The 25591-nt window shown below is 41.3% G+C and overlaps 1 protein-coding gene across 7 annotated transcripts in view; it reads right to left on the bottom strand.

Annotated features, from left to right (window-relative positions):
* The window catches only part of PAXIP1 (PAX interacting protein 1), a 60824-nt gene that overhangs the window by 6839 nt on the left and 28394 nt on the right, over window positions 1-25591 (bottom strand). For all 7 annotated transcript variants that reach the window (XM_037735418.1, XM_037735428.1, XM_017519749.2 and 4 more), the window contains 10 exons: window positions 18192-18906; window positions 17611-17705; window positions 12591-12686; window positions 11531-11668; window positions 10731-10852; window positions 10125-10309; window positions 9165-9208; window positions 6700-6770; window positions 5066-5168; window positions 3812-3980 (listed from right to left, as the gene is read on the bottom strand). In XM_037735418.1, the coding sequence (XP_037591346.1) occupies window positions 3812-3980; window positions 5066-5168; window positions 6700-6770; window positions 9165-9208; window positions 10125-10309; window positions 10731-10852; window positions 11531-11668; window positions 12591-12686; window positions 17611-17705; window positions 18192-18906 (1738 nt within the window). The remainder of the gene's footprint in view (window positions 1-3811; window positions 3981-5065; window positions 5169-6699; window positions 6771-9164; window positions 9209-10124; window positions 10310-10730; window positions 10853-11530; window positions 11669-12590; window positions 12687-17610; window positions 17706-18191; window positions 18907-25591) is intronic.

Raw genomic sequence — 25591 nt, 5'->3', positions numbered from 1 at the left:
AAAAAAAAAAAAAAAAAATCAACCCCCAAATGGAACACAGGCCTAAATGTGAAATGCAAAACTTTGAAACTCCTACAAGACAACACAGGAGAAAATCTAAGGGACCTTGACTTTGGCAATGACTTTTTAGATACAACACCAAAGACAAAAATCCATGAAAGAAATAATGAGTAAGCTGGACTTCACCTATTAGAATGGCCAAAACCCAGGGCACTGACACCAGCACACGCTGAGGAGGATGTGGAGCAACAGGAGCTCCCATTCGCTGCTGATGGGAATGCAAAACAGCACAGGCACTTTGGAAGACAGCCTGGTGGTTCCTTACAAAGCTAAACATACACTTGCCATATGATCAAGCAATTGCACACCGTGGTGATTTACCAAAAGGAGCTGAAAACTTGTGTCCACACTAAAACCTGCACATGGATGTTTACAGCAGCTTTACTGATAACTGCCAAAATTTACAAACAGCTAGAATGTCCTTGTGTAGGTAAGGGGCTAAACGAACTGATACATTCTGACAATGGAATATTATTTAATGCTAAAAAGAAATGCGCTCTCAAGCCACGAAAGGGCAGGGAGGAAGCTTGGATGTATATTGCTATGCAAAGAAAGCAGATGTGAAAATCCTATATACTGAGTGATTCCCAATGTGTAACATTCTGGAAAGGGCAAGACTACAGAAAGGATAATAAGATCAGTGGTTGCCAGGGGTCAGAAGGCAGGAAGGAATGAGTGGGTGGAGCGCAGAGGATTTTTAGAGCAGTAGAACAACTCTGTATGATGCTGTAATAGCAAAAGCACAGCCTTGTACGTTTGTTAAAACCCAACGACTGTTCAAGGCCAGCAGTAGGCCCTACTCTTAACTATGGACTCTGGGTGATTATGACCCAAACGTCAATGTAGCTTCATTAATGGTTAATAAACATTCCACTTTGGTGTTGAATGGTGACTGTAATGGGGGTAGCGGTGTGTGTGCATGGGTGTGGCGGTGTGTGCGCATGGGTGTGGCCTGGGAGTACATGGGAACTCTGTGCTTTTTGTAATTTTGCTGTGAACCTAAAACTGCCCCCAAAAATTGAAGAATCATTACAAATTGGAAAGATCCTCTTAGGAAATCCTAAAATTTGGAAGACAAAATACAAAGTGTTTTCTCAATATTGAATGTTTATAACTAAACCACTTCCTGACCCTCACAGAGCAACACAGCAAACATTTATTAACAGTGCTATAAAGAAATCAAAGCCAGTCAACCAAGCTTCCCATCAAATATGAACTGTAAACTTCATAAGCAGATAAAAGAACCAGATTTTCACCAATTGAAACTGGAAAAATTAAGTAAATTAGTCATCCACTAAATTGGCTGCTTGGCAAACTAATATTCAAAGAATTTGCATGTTCTTGGTTAGAAGAGAAACGAAATCAGCTAAGTCCGAGAGTAACAGTAAAGATCTCTAAAGCTGGGTGTTACCCAAAAGCAGCCGATGGGGCCAACAGAGGCTGGAACATAACAGACCATTTTCCCCACCGCCCAAGCTGGTGTGTGCCATGCTCCGACTGCAGAGCCCAAGAAATGACACTATTTCTATTAACGAACTGACCAAATCCTAAGTTTCATAACGTTAACATTATACGAAATTGGAAGCTAAAATGTTTGTAGTAATTGTTTCTATGGCGTTTTTCTTCTGCCTTCATTAAGTTTTATGTTTCACTAATATTTTTTAGGTTTGAAAAAATTTCAAAATTTCAATTAAAAAAATTTCTAAATACCACTTAATACATGTGAGCCTCATTATTCACAGATTCTGTATTTGCCAATTTTCCTCCCCTCTGAAATTTATTTATGAACCCACAATCAGTGCCTGTGGTACTTCGGGGGTTATTTGTGGACATGCATGGACTGGAGAAGAATCAGTCACCTACATGCACATTCCTAGCCAGGAGGAACAAGGCCATGCCCTGCCTTCCGGTTCCAGCAGAAATGGTGAAGAAGCATCCTCTTTGTGATCAATTTAGCGTCACTGCTTTCAATGTGTGTGCTTTATGTTGGTGATTTTGCCGTTTAAAATGTCCCCAGTCCTAAGTGCAAGAAGGCTGTGATGTGCCTTTTGGAGAAAATATGTATGTTAGGGAAGTTTCATGCAGGCATGAGTTACATGCTGTTGATCATGAGCTGAATGTCCATGAATTAACAATATACACTAAATAAAGCGCCTTTAAACAGAAACACACATAAAACACGGTTATGTATGATTGGCTGATGAAAATGTAGTGAGCAGAGGCTCTCAGGAACCTACCCCCGTGTTTACCCAGAGGTACGGTACAGTATTCACTCAGTGTCTGTGCAACTTTATAGAGCATAACTAACTGAATGACAAGAATTGCCTGAATATCGTAGTTTAGGATTTAGTCTTTTCTTCATATTAATGATTTATTCTTTCCTATGTCTTACTGCCTTAGATACAGAATCAAAAAATTTTAAGTTTGTTTCTAGCTTTGCTATGAACAGCAATCTTAAGCTATCTTTATTTTTCTGGATCTCCTCATCTGTAAAATTAGACCACATGAACTTTAAGATATATATACTTCTAATTTATTTACATAAATATGAATTATATTTAAATGCCAGTGGCCAAAAAAGTGACATGAATCTAAAATATTTTAATTTTAAAAGATGGATTTAATGACAACTTGTGCCCACAAAGTGTAAATAAGGTTCAGTTAGCCAGAAGCGTGTAATGGGGACCAGTAGCTCCTCTGCAGGCCTTGCTTGCCATGGCCACATACCTTGCTCTTTTCTTTGGCAGCTGTATCTTTCTGCTTAAAGGGTGGGGTGCAAGGGAGGCATAGGTGAGAAAGCGTGAGAACACGTCAATACCGGGCACAGAAAAATAAGCATGTGGATGCTCTAAATCAGGGGTTGGTGATCAGTATCATCACTACATGGTGGAGTAGCCAGGGAGTTCAGTTTTAGTGCCAGTGTGCCTGGGGCAGAAAGACCACATGAGAAAAAAGACGGAGAATTCAGTGAAGCTTGTCATGGGGCATGTACCTCTAAACCTTTCAACCCAGACAGGGCCTAGGGGAGGATGGAGGACACAGCTGGGGCAGTTGAGAGGTGCTTGGATTTGATGATGCAGAGGACACCAACCCCACAGACAGGGTGACACCACTGCTGTGCAGGATAGGAAGGGCACACAGTTGCCTTGGCTATCCAGTTTCCATGAAGAAAAAAAAAATCATTTAGAATTTATAACTTATTTTATACCTAGCAAGATTCTAAAAACATTTAGGTGTATATCAATCTATCTATCCTTTATATACTATCTCTAAATGTGACTGTTTTTTAAAAGAAATTCTCTTTTGGAGCTCTGAACAATGGAAGATGGGCAAGAGGACGCAGACCTCTTTCCCTCCTATATAAAGCGATATTCAAAGTGTATTTGAGCAGGACATACACCTGCTCTCTTTCCAAATAAAGACAAAAATTATACTTTCCTGCACTTGGAAAAATCTCATTTTACAGTCAGATTTCCAAACAAGATATACTAAGAGGAAAATAAAAATAGGGATATAGAGCTTGCTTTCCCCCAATACTGTCCAAATTACCAAAACCTTCATACTTAGGGTAGAATGCAAAGACATCAATCAAAGGAATCACTGGGGATACGAAATAAATTCATAAATTTAAATAAATAAATATCACATAGTTAAAAAATAAACTAGATATTTTTGGGATGAAAAGAGATGAATTCAAGAAAAAAAAAGTGTATTTGGCATTAAAAATAAGGTTACTAGCGCTGCTCCTTACCAATGAACTTCTGGCACCTGAAGCATTCCTCCAGCCACTCTGGTGTCACTATGTGCTTCACGACAGAAATCGCCGTCAGGAACTTCACAGTGCGAGTCACTTTGCTGGCAATGAGGTGTGTGCACTTCTGTGCGGACTCTGCAACCTCCCCACCGAGAATGTAGAGCTTCTAAAGGTCACAAACACAGGTGAGAAATGAAAAAGTTCAGCATTCATAGAGTCACACCGACAGAGAGTAACACAGAGGAATACCTATCTGAAGGTAAGGTTTATGACTGTAATTCTCAGCCACAGAAAAAAGTGTGACAGGTAAAACAAAACCTACAACTCCAGGAGAAAAATAAAAAGGAGAATGTATCATTTACACTTCTGTAGTTCAAATCCACACAAATCAAGATAAAAATATGAATGCTCCATCAAATATCAATAACATCTCCATGAATAAGTTAAATGACATGAGAATGATGCAGCTTACTTCACAATGAAGAGTAAACAGCCAAGACTTGCTAGGCCGAAACTGGTGTTAATGAGGAACATTTACCTGCTCTTCGGTTTTTGAAATAATGGCATAAAAATTGACTAAGATATGAACATATAAAAAAGCAACCTCCTAATAACTATCTTCACATTTTAAAGGTGGGGAAATTAATTTGTTCTAAATGTATAATAGTAGCGTTGATAATTGTTTCTTTTCCTTAAAAAGGAAACTAGGAGGAAAATGTATGAATCCACCATAATATAGGTCAACTTATACTCTTAACCCAAACAAAACAAAATCCCATCGTCCTCTGAGCTGTTATTTCAAAAAGCATATTTAAAATCTGTGCTCATTTATCATCTAAACAAATATACAAACTCCCTTTGGCCTCACTCTACCCAAGAAAACTAATTGTGGGTAGACTGTATTTCAATCAAAGAACTTGAAAAGACAGTTTTCCTCATGCTGGGTGTCTTCATGAATATGATACAGAAGGAGACTTGCAAATGTTCATGTGACTATTAGCATGGAACTTGGCCTATACTAACAAGAAAGCAAGAATCTAAGTATGAAATAATAGCACAAAATAGGGCAGAAAGTCACTAAACATTTAATGACTAGGATTACTATAATGACTACTAAAAACACTTCATAAATATACACTATAATAACAAGATATTCCTGACTATATAAACTATGTAAGTTAACTGCTGAAGTAAATATATACAGAAAGGAACACTGCTAAAAATCCTTTTACAAAGTAGATGAAATTTTACCTTAATATACTGTTGAACCTGGACAGGCTCGAATCCAGTGAAAAGCACAAGAGGGGTCAATTCTGGAGTTAGCTTTTTAGTGGGAGGTGGTACGTCTTCAATTCTGTGGAAGGAATACACATAAAACAGTGGTGATTTCATATTTACTTAAAACGAAAATTTTCTTTAGAAAACAGGGATTTCAATAGTTTAACAAGCTTTAACTGCACGTGGTTTATACTCTTAAAAGAAAAGTACAATGGGCTATCTGTCCTTCCTTTCTTTCCACTGCTTCCATAAAATCACCTTCCAAGACTATCTCTGAAGCCTCCAAGGGACGCGTCCAATTCACTTTTAGTTAAGATCAATACTTTCTTCTTCATCAATCCCCTCAGGATTAATTTTTTTAATTGGCTTTAAGAAGAAAGCAAATAACAGAGTTGCTTCTAAATGTCACTGATTGCTTAATCGCTTCATTTTTTTCTATCAAGTTTTTAAAATAACCTTGTGTGACTCAGGCCACTCCTTGTTTGCCTGTTCACCATCAATATAAGTCAGCCAAGACGAGTGTCCCTAGAGCTTCCAGTGTCCTTTACATTCTAGCCCTCTTCAACCACAAATTATAAAAACACTGTTTTGCTAAAGCACACGTTTTAAGTGAAACCTGTTTTGTTTTTTCCATAACCCTTAAATTTTTTAGGTCTTTTCAGTTTATTATTATTTCCTAAGACAGTCCAAGAAAAACTTACTTTAAAATTTCTTTGTGGCAAGTTGATGACAGCCTCAAAAAATATAATCACATAATTAGGATTTTACTACTAATGTCAATAGTTCAGTTTGTGTTCTGGAAGTGGGGAATGGAAGGAGGGAAAGATGAGGAGCAGGGAGAGAAAAGATAAGGAACCTGGTAACTGCAAACAATTCAAGCAGTTATATTTCACCATGTACAGTTTGGAAAGAAGAGTTTTCTAGAATCAAGGAAGAAAATAAAAGCCCTGTTGGTTTGCTCCTGCATTTGCTATGCCTTAGTAATTGAACGACTGGCAGGACTTCATTACTGTCGTGTTGGCCGACACAACACTAAAATGATATGCATCTCAATCTGCATACTCCAGGCTGAAACCCAACATGCCACGTGCACTGCACATGTCCTTCCAAGGCTTTGGGTCTGGATCCTCCTTCCCACCGTGGCCAACACTGCTTGGTCCTCATTGAGAACTGGCAGATCCAAGGAGCATACCTGAGATGACACCATGGCCTAGATGCTCTCTAGTCATCTAGAGCAGGTTCTTCAGCTGTGCCCAGGAAGCCTGGGGCTCTGTGGTGTACTGCTGAGCTGGGTTCTAGACCTCCCACCCCATTCCCACCACTGCAGCTTCTGTTTTACATGGTGGAGAGGGGCTTCTCATAGTATATCGCTTAAAAAAAGACTCAATTTTTTAAAAAATAAAAAATATACTGGCCTATGTCATTATTCACCATTTGTCTCCAGCAATGAAATGAAATATATCACAATAAAATTGAAAAGCAGAAAGCAAACTCTTTCAAATCCTATTTACTGAAAAACATTTTAGAAACTTTCCTCAATTGCCACCAATTTTCCAAAGCAGACCTGTGAAAGCCAACAATAAAAAATTTGAGGCTATTACTCTTACCTGGCTCTTTTGGAAGAAGGCTGGACATTAGTTACTTCACTCTGTTTCAGTTTGGGAGGTAGCCGTACACTCTGCAATTAAAATATTGTCTACTTTACTTCAATCAATCTATACAGTAGCTTCCAAAAGATTTATGTGTCAAATAATCAAATTACTTAATCATATAATATACAAGAATCATGCTCTTCTTCACATCAGAACTAGTCTTCATCTAAAAAGATCACTCAGACAATGCAAGCCAGGAGAAGCTAATATTCCAGAGGGAAACTCTGTATTTCGTGTGCGTGGGGTTTTTTTTTTTTGCTTTTTGCTTTCCCTCTTTATTCAACAAATCCTTTCGGTGCTTTAAGTATCTTTGTTCCTTTCTTTCCTCCATATTACATATATGCATCCCTCAAAGTTGAACTTCTCAGAATGATTTTCATTTCAAGTATTTTGTCCTGTGTCCCAATTTAGAATGTGAAAAACATGAGCAAAATTACACCTCCACCCTAAAAGACTATTCCTATAAGAGAAATTTCACCAGTGAGCTTTCACAAAAGATGTTACATGACAATCAGATCAACATTGCTACCTACAGCCAGACAAGGCGCCAAAACCCACACTCTGTCTCAGCAACATGGTGACCTCTACTAGGACCAGCTGCAGCCCTAGCTCTGGAGCAAAAGCCATGCCAAGTGAAAAGAGAGCAGGAAGAAGATGGGATTTCCTTGCGGGGTCCCTACCACGGTCAGATCTCCATTCTACCCCTACTCCTTGTTCACTCCTATCTTCATATTTTAAACTCAGAGGTTCTTTGACTTGTGTGGGCCAACCATGTCTTTCCCAGATGTTTTATTATTTGAAGGAATTACTCTCAATCTTATTAATTTAACTACAACTTATTTTTTCTAAATATTGCTGCCATATCTAGAATAAATATAAGCATATCTACAGAAAGTATTCAAAATCTATTAGCCCTGTCATACATAGAGAATCAAGCTTCATAGCAATTTGCAGGAAAGTTTATACTTTTTCTTATTATAGCCCTTACAAGAAAACAATCTCTCAACTCTCTATTTCCAAAGACTGCAGTTAAGTCTCCAAATTATCATTCACTGGTACCAGGAACAGAAACAAATGGTGGGAAAGGCAAAAATGCTAAACTGGCCCGTCTCTAAGATTTTTAGCTTTTAATTACTGACACAAAGCCACAAGAGAAGTTGACATCTGGAGCCCCTGACAACTTCAGAATTTAAGCCATGTGGTTTAGGAGGAAAACTCTGATGACCACTTTCCCAGTGTGAGCTTAAAAGCCACCATAAAATTCCTTTCAGTTAAATGAACTGAAGGAATATTTGCTTTTGCTGATGTGTCAGAACTGGTGATGTCATATTAAAGTCCTAACTACTAGTGTAAGCTAGTAGGAAAATATATATATCTATGATCACATTATCATTATCATGAAGAAAACAAGGCTGTGGCTTGGAAGGGCTTCCTCAGAGACTTGGGACGATTATTAGCAACTTCCAGATGAGATCTGGAAAATGAGTAAGTCAGTAGATGAATAACCAGAAACACGAGCCTGGGTGTTAGCTGCTAATCCTTATGAGACTATTCTCCTCAGCTAATTGATCAAGTGGCACCAACCCTAAATGACCACTGTATACAAAAGAAATGTGGTGAAAACTTGGTGGGTACATGACATATGGAAATCTGTTTTTCAAAACAAAGGTTAATATATAATGACATGAACATAAACCAAAGCCTTTAAATTACACTACTATTGGCCAACAGTAAAAAAACTGCTATTCTCAAAGTGCTGATGTTCAGTCAAACAGTGAGAAATCACAGCAGACAAGGTCTAAAGTGAAAAATTATTAAAGTGGTCCTGTCTGTAACTTAGTAAATATGAATGCGGGGAAAAGAGAAAACACAACTGATCTTCCACTCATTATACTTGACTGATGAGAAGGCAAAAAGCACCTCTCTGTCTTGTAACTGACAACCAATGGCCCTCAAATTTCAAGAATGGCCTACCCTGAAAAGCAGAGACCTCAAGCACTGTGATGTGACTCCCAACTCGAAACACAATGAAAATATTTCCCCTCATCATGAGACCCAGGACTCCTTAAGTTCTGATCTGTAGCCCCACGTAGGTTACACATCCATTGCTTCTTGCCTTTCATTAACCCTACGAGAAACAAGACGTCATCTTTGATTTTACTGTTCTCTATAAGCAATCACACAGCTCTCTGAAGCAAATAAGCCCCTCGCATGTATATATATGAAAATGACAATCATATCCTAACAATTAAGAGAAAAATCAGTCCCAGGGTTTACTGAACAAGCGAGTAGATACAACCTTCATTTGTTATCATGTTGACAAATTACTAAAATAATTTTTAATTTATGAAGACAAATACATCCCTACTGCATTTTAATAATACAGTAATAGCCAAAGGAAGGTTATTAATTTGACATACCATCAACAACTCTGCAGTCACTTTTAAGGGAACTCTCCAAGCATCTAGAGAGAGAAACACATGATTTTTTATGGTAGATATTCTGTTTAAATAGAATGTCCTTTTTGTAAAAGTCTTCCCTGATAACTCAACAGACAGGTGGCTTAGCTGACAACACTTAATAAGGATAAATGTAAGTATTCTAATGAAGTTTTAAAAAAAGCCTTCCAGGCAAGGTGAGGGCATGCTGCTGCTCTAGCTTTACATGCTGTCTGCATGAAGCAGCACTAAGACCAGCGGCAGCAAACAAAGCAAATGTTGTGTCAAAACCCATGGCATTCACTCCCTGCTGTGGGTTGTCTGGGTAGATGTTTTCAGGCCTGTGTCCAAGGCTGGCTTTCACAGTCGGCCTCTGGCAGGCACAGACCTTCCTATCACAGGAGCCATGATGACATTCGGGACGTAACAGCAAGTCAGTCAAAGCTCAACAGTGACAGAGGACAGACGTCAATTCTAGGAAAGTGGGGAATGTTCTGGACAGTAAGGAGCAATTTAGACAAAGGATTAACTGGCCTGAGAGACAAGACTATCAAAAAGCTTTCAAGTGCTGCTTCCATCTCCAAGAGTTGATCAAAAGCAACAAAAACATCAAATCATGGCACACGCCTCAAGTCCCAGCTACTCGGGAGGATGAGGTGGGAGAATCACCCAAGCCCAGGCTGGCAAGGCTGCACTGAGCCATGATCACACCACTGCACTCCAGCCTGGGTGACAGAGTGAGACTCTGTCTCAAAAAACCAACAAAAAAAGTCCTTAGCAGAGTGGGGAGAAGAAAGGAAGAATAAAGAATGGAAATTGAAAATGAGTCAAAAACTGATTAGAAAGCTCAAGCCAAGCCTGGTGATGAGTATGAATAAAAAGATGGTAGAAGCAATGTTAGTACTTTTAAGGAAGATTTGCAAGATGTAGAATCTTACTTACCTAAAAGATTGAAAACTAAATGCTGGGTGGGGGCAAAGGGATCCTGCAGACTGAACGCCGTGTAGCGACTATACTGAATCTGCCTCAGTGCCTCAAAGTTTCCCAGGAGAATGTCGCCAAGCCACTGGGCGTTGACACAGGGTATCCTCCACTCTTTGGCTTTTTCATACTTCAAACCAGTTGGTCTTTTTATTTTTTGAGGAGAAAACACATTTATTAAATGTTAGAGATGTCAACTGTCCAAATTTATATTTATTTCCAAAAAGGCAATAAGATATTTCTCCCGATATAAGTGGAAGGCATAGCCTGGCAAACTGAGGGTGACCCTGCATGGCAATAAAATGTCCACCTCAAGGCTCAAGCAGAATTACAAAACCACCTCCGAGTCTTACTTTTACTCTATTCCTATTTCGTTAATTCAAATTTCATTAATTCAAATGTTTCCTAGATATTTCTATTAACATTATTATGAATATCATTGTCATACTTTAACAGAGTTTAATTTTCACAAATTTCTACCACAAAACTATGACATACTAAAAAATGCACAATTGACTATACTGTATATAAATTTAAGATTAAAAACAGTTTCAAAAATTTGCTTACTCTTTACAGATGAGGACTGTGTTGCTGCGGCATAGATAACCCGTATATTTGGCGCCTGCCAAATAAGCCATTAATTTTAGGTCATCTCTGTCACTATCAACAAATCCAGTCACAGAAATAATCTAAGAAAAAAAGACAGAAAATAAGGTAAAAACAAAACAAACAAAAAACCAAAACCAAGTACTATTTCTTCTACTTCTTAGTTGACATATATTTTTTCACTATTTCTTTGACATTATAGAACACATTTGGTAATGTCATTCCTAAAACTGTCAAGATCAGAATTTTATTAAAATACTAAAAAGGTAATACACATAACTCTCACAGGGAAGAAGAAAAAGAATGTGAGATGCCTTGTTTATGTTACTGCAACACTGCTCAGATGATCCCAACAGTTATGTTATAAAGTGTGTAACCACGAGCCAGCTGAGCCAGCTCCTCCTCCTCGCTGATTCCAATGCAGAGATCATTTGAGTGGAAGGACCCATGACTACTGATTAGTTCCACCCAATAGGGGCTGCCTTTGGTGCAAGACCCTGATTTATTTTTGGATTTTAAATAGGGTCAAAGACTGAAGAATCCATTTAAATACCTACTAGGTACAGAAAACTGTGATTGTTACAAGGAACTAAAAGAAAACAAGCTATTTCTTATGAGCAGGCACTTATAAAATGGGCAAAAGTACACAGAGAAACTCTGACTCGGAAGCCAACGTGGGAGCCTCAGGTAAGTGCTAGCACATGATTATCTGCCAAAGCAGAAGAATGATATAAACATGGAACACGAGGACTCTGTCTTACATGCTGTGAACATGGCTTTCCTCCTGGTGGGAAGGCCACCGGGAAGTGCAGGGCTCGGTGAGGCGGTACCATTTTTTTCTTCTTTAAGACTGTGTTTAACCAGTGTGCAGTAACACATCTCTTTCTTTCTCTTATTGCCTATCAAACAAAAAATTAGAGGTTTGTTGTTTTTGTTTTTCTGCTGCAGGATTAAAGAAAATTGTAAGGTTATATAGGTACAATGACATTTTCACTGGCAGCCCCATAACAGAATTTCATGATATTTAGCACTTGATTAAAGTAACAAATTAAAACTCAGTACCTGGTTACTTGAAATATAACCTAAAAATGTTACTATCTATCTGCAAACAAGAGTCTACAACTGAGGACAAAAGCAACAAATTCTACAACAACTTTAAGAATAACTTTAGTGATGAATGAACTAATATGTATGATCACCAAAGTTAAAAGTGCCGCGTAAGAACACAGAGGGCTCCACGTAAGAAAAGTATAAAAAACCCATCTGCCTAAAATGAACCACAGGAAAACAAAAAATGCCTCAGAAGTATTTCCACATTTTTACTGGAGAAGTAGATCCTGTGAATGGCTATCCTCTTTAAGAGGGGTATCTTGGAGGTCCTTTGTCACATATATATAAACTGTCTACAAGAAGCACAATTTTATGAAAAGAAATGAAACTTCAGAGTACAAGAAGGTAATATTGAGGAGAAAGCCTGTATCCCCGTAGTTTTAGAAAAGCTCTGTAAGGGACCTGGCCTTTGCACGCTTGTGTGGGAGTCACACGCCAGTGCACACAGTGTGGCTGGGATGGTGACTGCAGGGAGTGTCCGCCCTTCTTACCACCACCTGGGAATATCCCTTTCCTTCTCCATTGCTCAAAGACAATGGTGCCCATAAAAGGTATCAATCCCACCAAAGAATCCATCACAGGAAGAAGCAATTTTCCTATCTTTCGAGGCAGAAAAGTCCTTTCCAAAAATAATAATCAATCACTAGCATTTACTGTGTGTAAAAAATGACAGATGTTGTTCCTGGTGGCAGTTAAGGTTGTCTTCCTTACCTGTGCATACACACTGCTGACTTGACTCTCACAGAGAAGGTGCGTGCATCGACTTGTGAACGTGGGGTCAACAGTGCCACCGTGTGCCTGGATTATCTAGACACAAAGACCCGACCAATGCGGTCATCAATGTTAATCACTCAGAATAGAGGAGACTTCCAATTTCAAATAAGACAGCTGTCAAAAGACTCTATCATACATTTATATCATGTATTTCCCCAAAGTATCAAGGACACGTACAGTTATATTTACAGACTTTTCTACCCAGCACCATACAATGAAAATGAGCTCCAATACTATAAATTTAATCTGAATTTCCAGGAAACAAGAGAACAACACTGGAATGAATGCATCCTGGGGTTTCTCAAGCTCAGCATAACTGCCCTGCTGAACCAGGGGGTTCTGGGATGTGGTGGCTATCCTGAACAGAATAGAGGGCTACCCATCCCATGCCAGCAGCAGCCCCTAGCCATGACTACTTAAGATCTTCAGATATTGCAAAAGGTCTATGGTGGGCAGATCCACCTCCCTTAAAAACGGAAATAAAAAGCAAATCAGAATGAAATTCGTAAATCGCAACCATTTCTTCTCAAAACAGATGTGGTTTTCTGGGAGAAGGAACTGCTGTGGGCATTAGTCAGAACTCAAAATACTGTACACAGAAAAAGAAGAGTTTGATGGCCTATTAGGTGAAATATAAACTTTAAGAAGACCCGCCCCCAGCCAGGCGTAATGGCTCACACCTGTCATCCCAGCACTTTGGGAGGCCAAGGAGGGTAGATCATGAGGTCAGGAGTTTGAGACCAGCCTGGCAACACGGTAAAACCCCATCTCTACTAAAAATATAAAAATTAGCCAGGCATGGTGATGCGTGCCTGCAGTCCCAGCTACTTGGGAGTCTGAAGCAGGAGAATTGCTTGAACCCAGGAGGTGGAGGGTGTGGTGAGCTGAGATCGTACCACTGCACTCAAGCCTGGGCAATGAGAGTGAGACTTGGTCTCAAAAAAAAACACCTGTCTCCTCAAAAAAACAGTTGTTTCATTTACTACTTTTAAGATGTAAATGTTTATTTTTCCTATGGCCAAACATCAACACAGTTTAATGAGGTACAAAACAAAATTGCAGCCTCCTTGCCCATCCCTGTTTTTCACTCCCCTGAAACAAGCACATTTAGCACTTTAAAACTGTTTCCTCTGACAATTATTTTTTTATTTTTTAATATATATACTTTACTGCACTTTAGGTTCTGGGGTACCTGTGCAGAACATGCAGGATCGTTGCATAGGTACACACATGGCAATGTGGTTTGCTGCCTCCAGTCCCCTGTCACCTATATCTGGCATTTCTCCCCATGTTATCCCAACACCGGGAAGAGGATCGAGGGAGCCCCCACTGTCTGTGGGGACCCCGAGTGTCATCACTTCTACAATGTGCCACAGGAGGCTGGCAGGGTGCCCACCCAGCAGGCACAGTAGACTGCAGCCAGCCAGTGCCTGGTGTCCGCCCCCTGCCAACCCTTCTCCAAGCACTGGCAGAAAACGGAGAGTGCTTAGGTGGTGGGTGCTGGAGGTACAGGTTTGGGAAGGGGGGAGGGACATTTTTATTTTTGTTCTGCCACGCACATTTATACTTGGAAAGAGACCAGCACTGAGCTCGGCACCTCCCCGCCTCTCTCTTCCTAGCCACAGATGCTACGCCTGCCCAATTTTGCTTACCCCTGGGGAGGAAGGGAGTCATGGTCGGGGAGCTGGGGTACAGGTTTGGGAAGGGAGGAGAGACTTTTTTTTTTTTTTTAACCCCTGTGTCTCTTTTGCTTATGATTAAAGGAAGGAAAAGTTAAAAAAAAAAAAAAGGCAATTATTAATATATTTTAACTAACACATTATATGATTTCCTTTTCTCTAGCTTTACATACTGACCTCCTACTGTGGACACCCTTCCCCCAGATAACACACACACTCTTCAAGTCTTCCCGATTTGGTTATATCAAGACTCTTGTTTAGATCAGTCCTCAGTGATGTAACACAATGTATCCTAAGGTTAGAGTTCCTTTCTGGTATACACTTTGGTTTTCCCTGGTGCTTATCGCTGCCTCATCCCAGACCCCCCAGAATCCGTCCTTTTCTTAGTTTTCTACATGCCTTTCACTATTTCATTACCACTATTTGAACAATGTACATGTGGTGGTTTTATAGTATGTCTGCAAATTATTGCATAATCCTCCCTCTAAGAGTTGGAGCTTTACACACTTAGCTTTGAGTACGGACTAGACTTAGTCACTTAATACGGTGGAACTGACAGTGGGAGTCTCCCGGAACTCAGTCACAAAAGACACTGTAATGTTGTGGCTATTCCCTCTCTCTATCTTAGGTCACGCTCTCTGGGGAAGGGAGCCAGCTATCGTGCTGTGAAGATATACAAACGGCCCTCACTTGTGATGAGGAGCTGAGGCCTCCAGCCCACAGCCATGGAGGGAACCATCCTGGAAGGGGCTCCTGCAGCTCCCGCTGACATCCTGACTGCAACCTCAGGAGACGGCTGAGTCACAAGCGCCCTACCAAGCTGCTACAGGATTTGTGACCCATGACCAAACTGAGAGGTAGTTTATTGTTTTAAGCCACTAGGTTTTGAGACAATTTGTTACACAGCAACAGAAAATGAATGTACTATCACTGGTCCTTGAGCAACACAGGTGTGAACTGCGTGGGTCCACTGATAGCTAGATTTTCTTACACCTCTGCCACCCCTGAGGAGGTAAGACCAGCCCCTCCTGTCCCTCCTCCTAGGCCCACTCATCATGATGACGCGGATGAAGACCTCTATGATGACATACTTCCCCTTAATGAACAGTACATATATTTTCTCTTAGGATTTTCTTAATAACATTTTCTTTTCTTTAGCTTACTTTATTGTAAAAATACGGTACTACATATATAAAATATGTGTTAATTGACTTTATCTCTAAGGCTTCTGATTAACACTAGGCTATTAGTAATTCAGGTTTTGGGGAGTCACAAGTGATGCACAGATCTCTGATTGCGTGGGGGTCAGCACCCCTAGGCCCCAGACTATTCAGGGGTCAACCATACCTGTCCCTCCTGAATCTACCAGTGTCTTTGTTTGTTTGCTCCTCCAGGAAGCCGTTCTTCTGGTCCCAAGTCTAGTTTTCTCCACACCTACTTTCTCATCATCTGGCATTTCCCCTCACCTCCATCCTAGCAATTCTCTTTCCATCTCAGAGTCAAATCTCTCATTTCTTGGCTATCACATCTTACTCTCTACTGGCATAGTGGCTTCCTCTACAAGGGAGGTACATTTTTGACCATTAGTATACAAATATCTGTATTCCATTTCTTGTGACTAACAGGCTCTATAGATTACTTTAGGTTGGAAATTATTTCCCCTCAAAAACAAAAGAAGCTGCTCTGTTGCTAGCCCCTGTGCACTGCATCGGAGGCTCCTGAAGCCACCCTGACTCCTAATCCGTCCAAGTTTCCCTTCCAGGGAACCTGTGTTTGCCTGACAGAAAAGTATTGTCTCTCGCCTGTGAACGTTCCCAGGTGCCTTATCACAGCTCTCCTTCCATTTCTTTTCAATCTGGGGGCACACGGCCTTCAGCTGCAAAGCTATGTTCCTTCACAACGTTCTTGCCTTCATTTTCTCTGTTCCCAAGCTCCTATTTAACATTAAAAAAAAAAAAAAAGGATTTACCTCTTAGATAAATCCTTTAACTTGAAAACAAGACAAAAAACCCAAGCTTTTCTCCACTAACTTTCATATCTTTGAGTTGCGTTGTACTTCTCAGGACAGTTTCTCAATGCTGCCTTCGAACACTTCTGACTTTTAAAAAAATTGCTGCTGCTGCCCTTCTCAGAACTGCCCCTTCTTCCCTCACCCCGGCACACATCCTCTGCCTCTCTCCCCAGCCAACCACACAGTGACCTCCCTGGTCGCTCTCAGATTCAACACTTTACTACTTAAAACACACAGCCGATCACTTCACCTGCATCTAAATTCCACCACATGGTACATCAAGTTCTTGGAAGACACGGAAGACAGGCCAGCCTCGGCTCCCGTACCCCTCCTGCCTCGTGGGTCCCACTGAGTCCCCGTCCTTTGCACCCTCCTGTCAGTTTCCCCAGTCACAAGCCTTTGCCTGTGCTGCACCATTTGGAAAATCCTCCCCGCCTAATTCTTACTCCCAGTCATCCCATAAGCAGTTCAGAAATCACCTCTCCCAGCAGACTTTTCATAACATATCACCCCACAACCCGATGGGTGAAGGTACTTCACAGGATCTCACAACAGCCTGCACCTGCCAACCTGCCTCTCCCACGGCTCTTTGGCTTTCTTCATCTCTGCGATTTCACATACCTTCCCTAAGTCTTGCAGCAGGTTTGGCATATAGCAGGGATTTAAGCACTAGGGATGTTTATGGTGAAGCACATTCAAGATGTATTAGAGGCATATTTAAACTCAGTTTTTATTTAAAAAAAAAAAAAAAAAATTTTTTGACTCAGTTTTGTTTTGTGGAATGCAAGAAAGAAAAAGCATTTCTTTTCTTTAAAGGCCATCATGCAAGATAATAAATAGATAAATGAACTACAGTTTCACAATTGGGCTAAAAGACTTTGAGGTTCTAGAGATTCCAGGATTTCCTAACAGTTACCTTTGGAGAAAGAGAAATGACTGAGATGCATACAAATTAATGGTCCTTCTCCCAGGACACCAAAAACCTGAACTTATTTCCATCGTCCCAATTATACACAAATAATTAGTGCCCCTTGGAATTTCCAAGCTGAAAAAAAAAGTCCACCATCTTCATCCAACAGTTGAGAAAACTGATGTCCAGAAAAGCACAGTGCCTGAGGTCAGAGAATGTTAATCAAAATGCCCGTCACACATTAGAACACATGTAGGCGCAGCTCAGCGAATGCAGTCTAGTGAACATAGTTACAGTCTACGTAAGAAAGAAGCATCTTCAGACACAAAGTTGTCCTTCCTCCAGGCACAATCTTACCCTTTTCCATGTGGCCAGCAGCTGCTTATCAGACATCTGCTCTGGATAATCCGCAATTGCAAACACACATCCCAATAAGAAGGCTTCTTCTGGAACTAGAATAAAATTATATAAGAAAAAGAAAATTAAACCTGATGAATATGCTTGCACAAGTTAAAAAGTGGCACCTTACAGTGTGAATCTGTTATCTTAATCAGTCTTGACCATGTATCTGCCAGTAATCAGAGTGCATGGGGAATACTGCTACAATTATACTAGTTAACTGTCTGCATCAAACAAACATTAAAAACTAAAATCAAAATAAATTATGCCTGGCCATTAAATACCCGAATGAGTCCCTGTGGCAACCTAGATGTTCTACGGGACACCAATATTCACTTCAGCATATGATGTCCCAAAGTACAAAAGAAAGCATAATTATCCTATGATAGCTATATTCTTTGTCAGGTATGAGGCTCACATTCTCCATCTTGCAATAATTGTTTTGACATGAATCCTTACCCAACACTCAAACACTCTCAAAGCATTTATGTGGGTACAAGACTTTTAGGAGAGAGGGAAAAAAAATCTCCATTACTAACTCTCCACTGCTGGATCATGTCCAAAAAGCTGATGATGCTGAGGTGGTGGTGGTGGTGGCGGCTGCTGCTGCTGCTGCTGCGAGGGCTGCTGAGATGGAACCTGATGCTGCAGCGCCTGTGACGTCTGACTCAAGTGTGGCGCTGTATGACTTTGCATCTGCTGCTGCTGCTGCTGGTGCATACGCTGGAGCTGCTGCTGCTGAATCTGCTGTTGCTGCTGGAGCAGGCTGTGCTGCTGCTGGAGCTGGGCGAGCTGCTGCTGCTGGAGCTGGTGCTGCTGCAGCTGATGGAACTGCTGCTGCAGGGCATGCTGCTGCTGAAAGGACTGGAGCTGCTGCTGAGGGCGATGCAACTGCTGTGGAGGATGCAACTGTTGCTGTGGAAACTGTAGCTGTTGCTGTGAAAACTGATGCTGATGGGCTTGCTGCTGCTGCTGCTGCTGCGAAAACGGATGTGACGGCTGCTGGGGGTAAGGTTGCTGAGAAATCTGCTGCTGCTGCTGCTGGAGCTGCATTATCTGCTGGGGCTGAAGGTGTAAAACCGGGTGCTGTGGCTGCTGCGGCTGCGGGGCCTGGTGCTGCTGCTGTAACATGTGTGTCTCTGGAGTCACTTTCACTTGGCTGAACAGCACTGCATTGGCATTTGTATGGCCCTGCTGGCTGTGATTCACCTGCTGTTCTAAATTTTTTGTAGGTGCTGAAAGAGTCTGTAAGATCTACAAAACAAAAGTTAGGTCAAACATGATCAATACTTCCTGAAATGGACAAATGACAGTTTCTTAGGAGAATAGCAGCATATCCTACATATTTATTCATAATATTCAATCAAGCAGACACAGCAAATAATTGTATACTTCAAAAACGATACTGCATTTGCTTTTATATTTATTTTGTAACACCAATATCACAAAGTAAATTCAAATATTGAGACCACCAAAATATGAATCTACATCAGTAAAATGGAATAAGCTAACAAATTAAAGTGACAAGGACTCAGAGTTTGCCAGAGCAGGGTGTGAATCCTGTGCACACCTGGAGGCTGAGCCTAGGCGCTCCCTGGGCTGTGCTGCCACACCTCTCCACTGCCCGTCGGTCTCCCGTCAGCTCTGTAGGCCTTCTCCTGGCCTAGGAATGCACTGAGGAGGCATTTGGTCATCAGGCTCAGCGTCGCCTCAAACCTTCTCACCACAGCTGCCACTCCCCATTTCCTCCTGTCCTATGGCCCAGAGTCTAGTAAAGAAAAGTTCTCAGTGAATCACCTTCCAGAGGAAAGCAGCCATGACCCACGCTGTGACTCCAAGAGCCCTTCACTCCACTGTCAACTTGCTCTTTGCACTGGCACACTACAGAAAAGGAGGCCCGCTCAGATACCACCAGTGCTGTTTAAATGGTGACATTCCCCCAACTAAGAACTCATCAATAGAGCTGGGAAATGATCCTTCCTCAAAAATGACTGAGTTCTTCATGTGGGACAAAAATATTTCAAGCTAGAAAAAAATAATTCAATAGTCAAGCCAGACTATTTCTCTTCTATTCTTTCTGTTTCACAATGGCAGGGAATAAGCTGACAGTTCTGCATATGCTGAGGATTAGGAGAAGGATGGTGACCAGCCAATACCCACCAAACAGAGCAAGTTACTTTTTTAATATCCTATAAGGCACTGAATAAAACAAAAGATACATGTTACACAATGAATTCTGTTCAACATGCTGAAGTAACAAAAATTTGAAACCAACTTCTTACGGTCATGGAAATCAGTAAAAATAAATTTTACTAAACTCAACCCATACAACTTTTAACCCTATATGGAAATCAGTAAAAATAAATTTTACTAAACTCAACCCATACAACTTTTAACCCTATTAAAAGCATTTAAATTTAAATAAAATTCTAGGAATTTGATTTTAACACATATCAGAACTATACCAAAATCTCAAACATTCTAACATATATGTTTCACTTACACAGATGCCAAAATGCAAAGGTTATAAGACCCACAAGGGTAACAGATTTTGGATTTAGTGATAAATAATTGAGTTTAGAATGAATTAGGTCAAAATCAACAGCTTGGGCACACCCATCTTTAAAACTGCCTTATGTATGAGATACCTCTGTTAAGGAGATTCTAGACTTCAGAGACATCTGAGTGGAGCTCTAAGCAGAAAAATCTCTTTTAAACAAAATAATAAGATAACTGTTTCATCTCTGTATTTAAAAGTATTTTTAAAAATCCAGAAAAGAAGAGGGGAAAATTCACCCTACCACATGCCACCCTCGGAGCCCAGCAGCATCTGGTGCTGTGTGAACCCCTTAGGGAAGCATGGATGTGCAGGGCACCTGCCTGCCTAGTGGGCACCAGCCAGGAGCCCTACACGACAAACTGCTGCGAACAGTGGCTGCCTCCTGAGAAGGTGAACGGCAATGAGGGATGGGAGGTGGCTGGGAGTTTAACTTTTCACTGTCCTTTGGTATAATTTAAATTTTTAAATTTTGTACACATATTACTTTTTCACCCTCATATGTAAATAGCCCATGGAACTCTGAGGGACAGTAAGGAAATAAACACCCATCTGCATGTGGACAGGGCTGAACCAGTCATTTGCCACATACTGCTCCCTGCCTCTCTGCACCTTCCAACCCCAGGTGGAAGGGAGCTCAGGAAGCGGCAAAGGACCTAGACAAACACAGCAGCAGATGTCAGGACAGGACAGACGCCAGAGGCCCCGACTTTTCAGATTGGCCAAGAGGACTCAGCAGGGTCTGCCACCTGCAGAAGGTGCAACATCTGATCTCAGAGGGCTGAGGAAGGCCTGGGTAGTACAAGAGGCAATGTACAGCTATTTCTACTACAAGCTTCAGTTCAGATAGGTCCTCACCCACTGCTGACCCAGCCCGTTAAGGGAGAAGAACAGATGGAGATTCAGGCTGACACTACCAGCTAGGAATGAAGACGGCCATTGGCCCGGAGCCTTCTCCACCTGATGTGGCGAGAGGTGTAGGCTGGAGCGCAGGTATCTGCAGGGCCAGCCATCGAGATGCTGCCCAAAACCCCTACCACATTCAGGTGATCACTTTTTCAACCAACTGATCTGCTTCTGGCTGAATACATGTTAGCCCTGGAGAATGTACGAAAAAGAATCTTAATTGCTCAATTACATAATTGTGCTATACTACAAACAATTCTGAATAAACGTCCAGTTTAAATTTTTCTACTACAACTGTCACAATTCTCCTTTACATTACATTAATACTGAGTTACTGAATGCCACAATATAGAAAGCATCATGCTACACGCCGCATGGCTTCTAACCAGTATAAATTTGCAATATAAAGAGGATTTTGATGGTAAGTTACAGCCCACCTCCCACAATCTGATGTTCAATTAAATCTGTCTCATATTTCTAAAGTTTCAAAAAGTCATTTTCTTCAGGTCTAGCAGTACAATGTCCTTATGTTCTCTTGCATTGCTCAAAGTCTCTCGGAAAAATCTCTGCAATTCTTCTCACTAGTGATCAAATCCATTCACTCACTAGAAATGGATGGAGGCTTCTCAGTTTTCCACCTCTAGAGAACACAGCTGAGTATACCGAATTTGTCTCCAATACAGAGATGTGCCCAAACTCCCTACTGCAGTCAATTATTTCCATTTCAAAGTAAATTATTTTGTGTCTATATCCAAATACAAATCTTAGGAACTTTGTATTTAAACCAACATCCATTTTATTTGAAAAACGAAGTAAGGTCAGGCGCAGTGTCTCACACCTATAATCCCAGCACTTTGGGAGGCTGAGGCAGGTGATCACCTGAGGTCAGGAGGTCGAGACCAGCCTGGCCAACATGTCGAAACCCCATCTCTAATAAAAATAAACACAAATTAGCTGGGTGTGGTGATGGGCACCTGAATCACAGCTACTCAGGAGGCTGTGGCAGGAGAAACACCTAAGCCCAGGAGGTGGAGGTTGCAGCGAGCAGAGATTGTGCCACTGCACTCCAGCCTAGGTGACAGAGTGAGACTCTTCTGTCAAAAAAACAACCAAAACATATATATCAGAAATAAGTAGTAACTAACCAGCAGTAACTGATCAACACTTTTTGACACCACAAATAAATGAAGAGCAAAGAACATTTCCTATTTCAAATGGATGACTTCTGCCCATAATTTCTCATCTAAAGAAAGGAAGTAATATTTCTCGAAATGCCAGAGGCTTCACCCATGGTCGCACACCAGCTCTATGAGAGAGATTTTTTTATGGCCCATGTCCTGCATATCCCACTGCTGACAAGACAGGTCTACAGCGTGATCCCAGTCTTCCTGCCAGGACTGGTCAGTTCCTCCAACTCAGCAGTATCATCACTCTTCACATGTATGGGGTCAAAATTGCTAGAATCCTCTTTGCCTCTAGCCTATCATTCTTTATGGCCTTTACTTTCTACCTGTCATGACGCCCTCTGGCTTTCCAGGAGCACTGTGGGACTGTCACTTTGCTGCTCTGTGGCTGAGACTGTACCCTGTGGCTTTATCCCACCCACCTTCCTGGACATGGATGCATGGGGACCAGGGCTGGCACCCTCAGCACTGGGTGATGCTGGAGCTGCTCCTTCTGTGCATCTAGCTTCTCCCTAAACTCAGCTGACCTCCACGTTCACATGGGCACCCATGTGGACAAGCCCTGACCTTCAGCTCTTGGACCTCCTTATCTTGGTGGCCTTCTCCCCACTTCCTCAGCCACACATTCCCAACTGTTCCCGAGACCCATGGTCAGTCGCAGGCTTGTTTACCTCCAGGACCCAACAGGCAGCATGGAGCTGTGGGCACCGAAGCACATCTGGGAGCTCCTCTCTAATGGGCAGCTGCTGCTCAGCTGCAAGGCACTGTTGCTACCCAGGACTTGAGGACGGCCAGCTCGGCATTTTATCAGGTCATTCACCTCTTAAACCAGAAATCCAATGTGTACAAAGAATCTTGTGATTTGGGCAAATAAATTTTTAAAAATTATTTGGGCCACAATAAAATGTGTCTGGGTAGAACGTGGCCTGTCAGTTACTGGATTGTGTCTTTCATCACCTAAAACTATTGTGACTCCAAAATGGCTAATTCAAATATACCAAGCTCCAACCAAACTCTGTCCTGCCAGGCTGCCAGTGACTCTGACCATTGGGACTGTCCTGTCTTCACTGCACTTCAATCCCCCTTGCCTTCTCTCTAGACTAGATTCCATTTTATTCCCTCTTGTTAATATCCTAAGCTATGGTCCCCAACCTAAACTGAGTCTTAACCATGTCCAGCAATACTGTCTTCCCTTTCTAGGAATCAACTACTTGAAAATCTATTTTCCTCAAACCTGATGGCCTTTTCTCTCTCTTCTCACCTTGCCCCGCCATCTTAACTGTCTGCTGTCTACCATCTAAAGGGCATGCTTGCCTCTGTCTTACTCTGGACGCCAGCCAACCACTGCAATCATCCCAAGAACTGTGTACTACTAACACCCATTGTTTATGTGGAAGGGAGATGAGACAAAGATTTTACCACAGCAAGTCTAAACACTTTTTACACCACTGCTATTATCATGCTCAATAAAATTGATTCTCAACATCACCTTCTACCCAGGCCATACTGAATTTCCCCACTTGAGAAACATCAAGCCTTTCCACTGAAAGGGGAGGTGGAGAACACTGGATCCCGCTTCAGGCTGTTCCTATGTGCTACAGAGCAATTTTTCTGGGACTTTGAGATGTTATTCAGAAAACAAAAGTATGAAATGAAAGTGTCCAGAACAAGGTGAAATGGCAGACCGGGAGTCACCATCAGATGGCATAGCCCATCTGGCTCTCAATGGTGGGGCTCCTTAGAGCCTGGCCCCAGACCCTCCTCTTGCTCTGCCCCATCTACTACACATCCTCACATCTGCCTCCATAGTGTCAGTCAGCCTTGTTTCCTCTGGTTCCACCACTTAGCAGACAGCTCCCCTGCATGTGTCAGATACCTCCAACCCAACACGTCTGAAAAGAAACTTATATTCTTAAAACCTGCCGCTTTCCCAGTGTCCCTTATCTCTGAAATGGCATCATCTTCTTTCATATTCTCAAGCCAGAAAGCTGGATTCTCCCCTTAATTTTTTTCTCTCTCAAACAGCCTCTCTGCTTCACTCTTGCCTCTCTACGATGCATTGTTTACACAATACCTATCAGAGTGTATCTCACTCCAACTCAAAGTCCATTTAGCGTCCACTCCTCACGATGGCCCTATCTGGCAAGGCCCCTTTGAAACTCTTCCTAGAACTCATTTACCTACGAAGTTCAAATTTCATTAACTTTCTTTTCTTAGAACTCAGCAAATTCATGCCCATGTTTGGGTCTTCCTTTTGCCTGGGAACCGTGCCCTCAGTTCTTCCCATGGCTTCTCTTTGTCATTCAAACCTGATATGAGTCACGTCCTGCCCAAGGTCCTTCTGACCATCTCATCTAACACCGCCTCCTTCCCTTCACCTGCTGTTACAGGACTCTGATTATTTTCTCCAAAACACCTTTCACCATCAACAGTCCTTTTGTTCATATTTCTCAAATTACTGTATTTCTTCTCTACCTAAATTGGTTCTAACCATTTTAACTCCAGTGCCCAGAAAAATGCAAACAGTGGCCAATATACCACCTCAACTACCTTCTTTCTGTCTTAAATAGAAAAATATCTACTTAAAACTTTTAAGGCCATGTGCAGTGGCTCACACCTGTAATCCCCGCACTCTGGGAGGCTGAAGCATAAAAAAAAAACCAAAAAAAAAAAAACCTTTTAAGATCCACTCTGTATCAATAAGCTCCATACTACAAACTGTAACCTGATATCAAGGCTTCTTCAACAAATCCATAAATTTGTGCTATTTATTTATGACTACCATGAAGTTCATAAGAAACAAATCAGGTACAGCTGGTAAACTTCATTAATCTCTTTGCTGCCATTGCTAATTTTAAACTAAGTAAAAGTGAAAACCCTTCAAGGGATGATAGTACTCCATCACAGACATCCTGGTTCTACTCAGCTGTGTTCAACCTTCCACTTAAATGCAAGCGATGACCCTCTTTCAGTAGCCCTTATGACTCTGAAATACATATATATATGTAACTTACAAGCAGTATTTGTGTGAGAACCTATTTTACTGTCGTATATATATATATATATATATATATGTATATATGTGTGTATATATATATACATTGGTGTATATATATACGTATATATATACGACAGTAAAATAGGTTCTCACACAAATACTGCTTGTAAGTTATATATGTATATATATATGACAGTAAAATAGGTTCTCACACAAATACTGCTTGTAAGTTAATTGGTCTGAAAAAACACAACCAACAAACTACACTGAAATAGACTGTGAAACCCAATTCTA

Source organism: Cebus imitator, unplaced genomic scaffold (genome assembly GCF_001604975.1).
Source record: "Cebus imitator isolate Cc_AM_T3 unplaced genomic scaffold, Cebus_imitator-1.0 Scaffold20, whole genome shotgun sequence".
Classification (NCBI taxonomy): Eukaryota; Metazoa; Chordata; class Mammalia; order Primates; family Cebidae; genus Cebus; species Cebus imitator.
The sequence above is the reverse complement of the archived record's forward strand: the minus strand, read 5'-3'. Positions and strand labels throughout refer to the sequence as shown.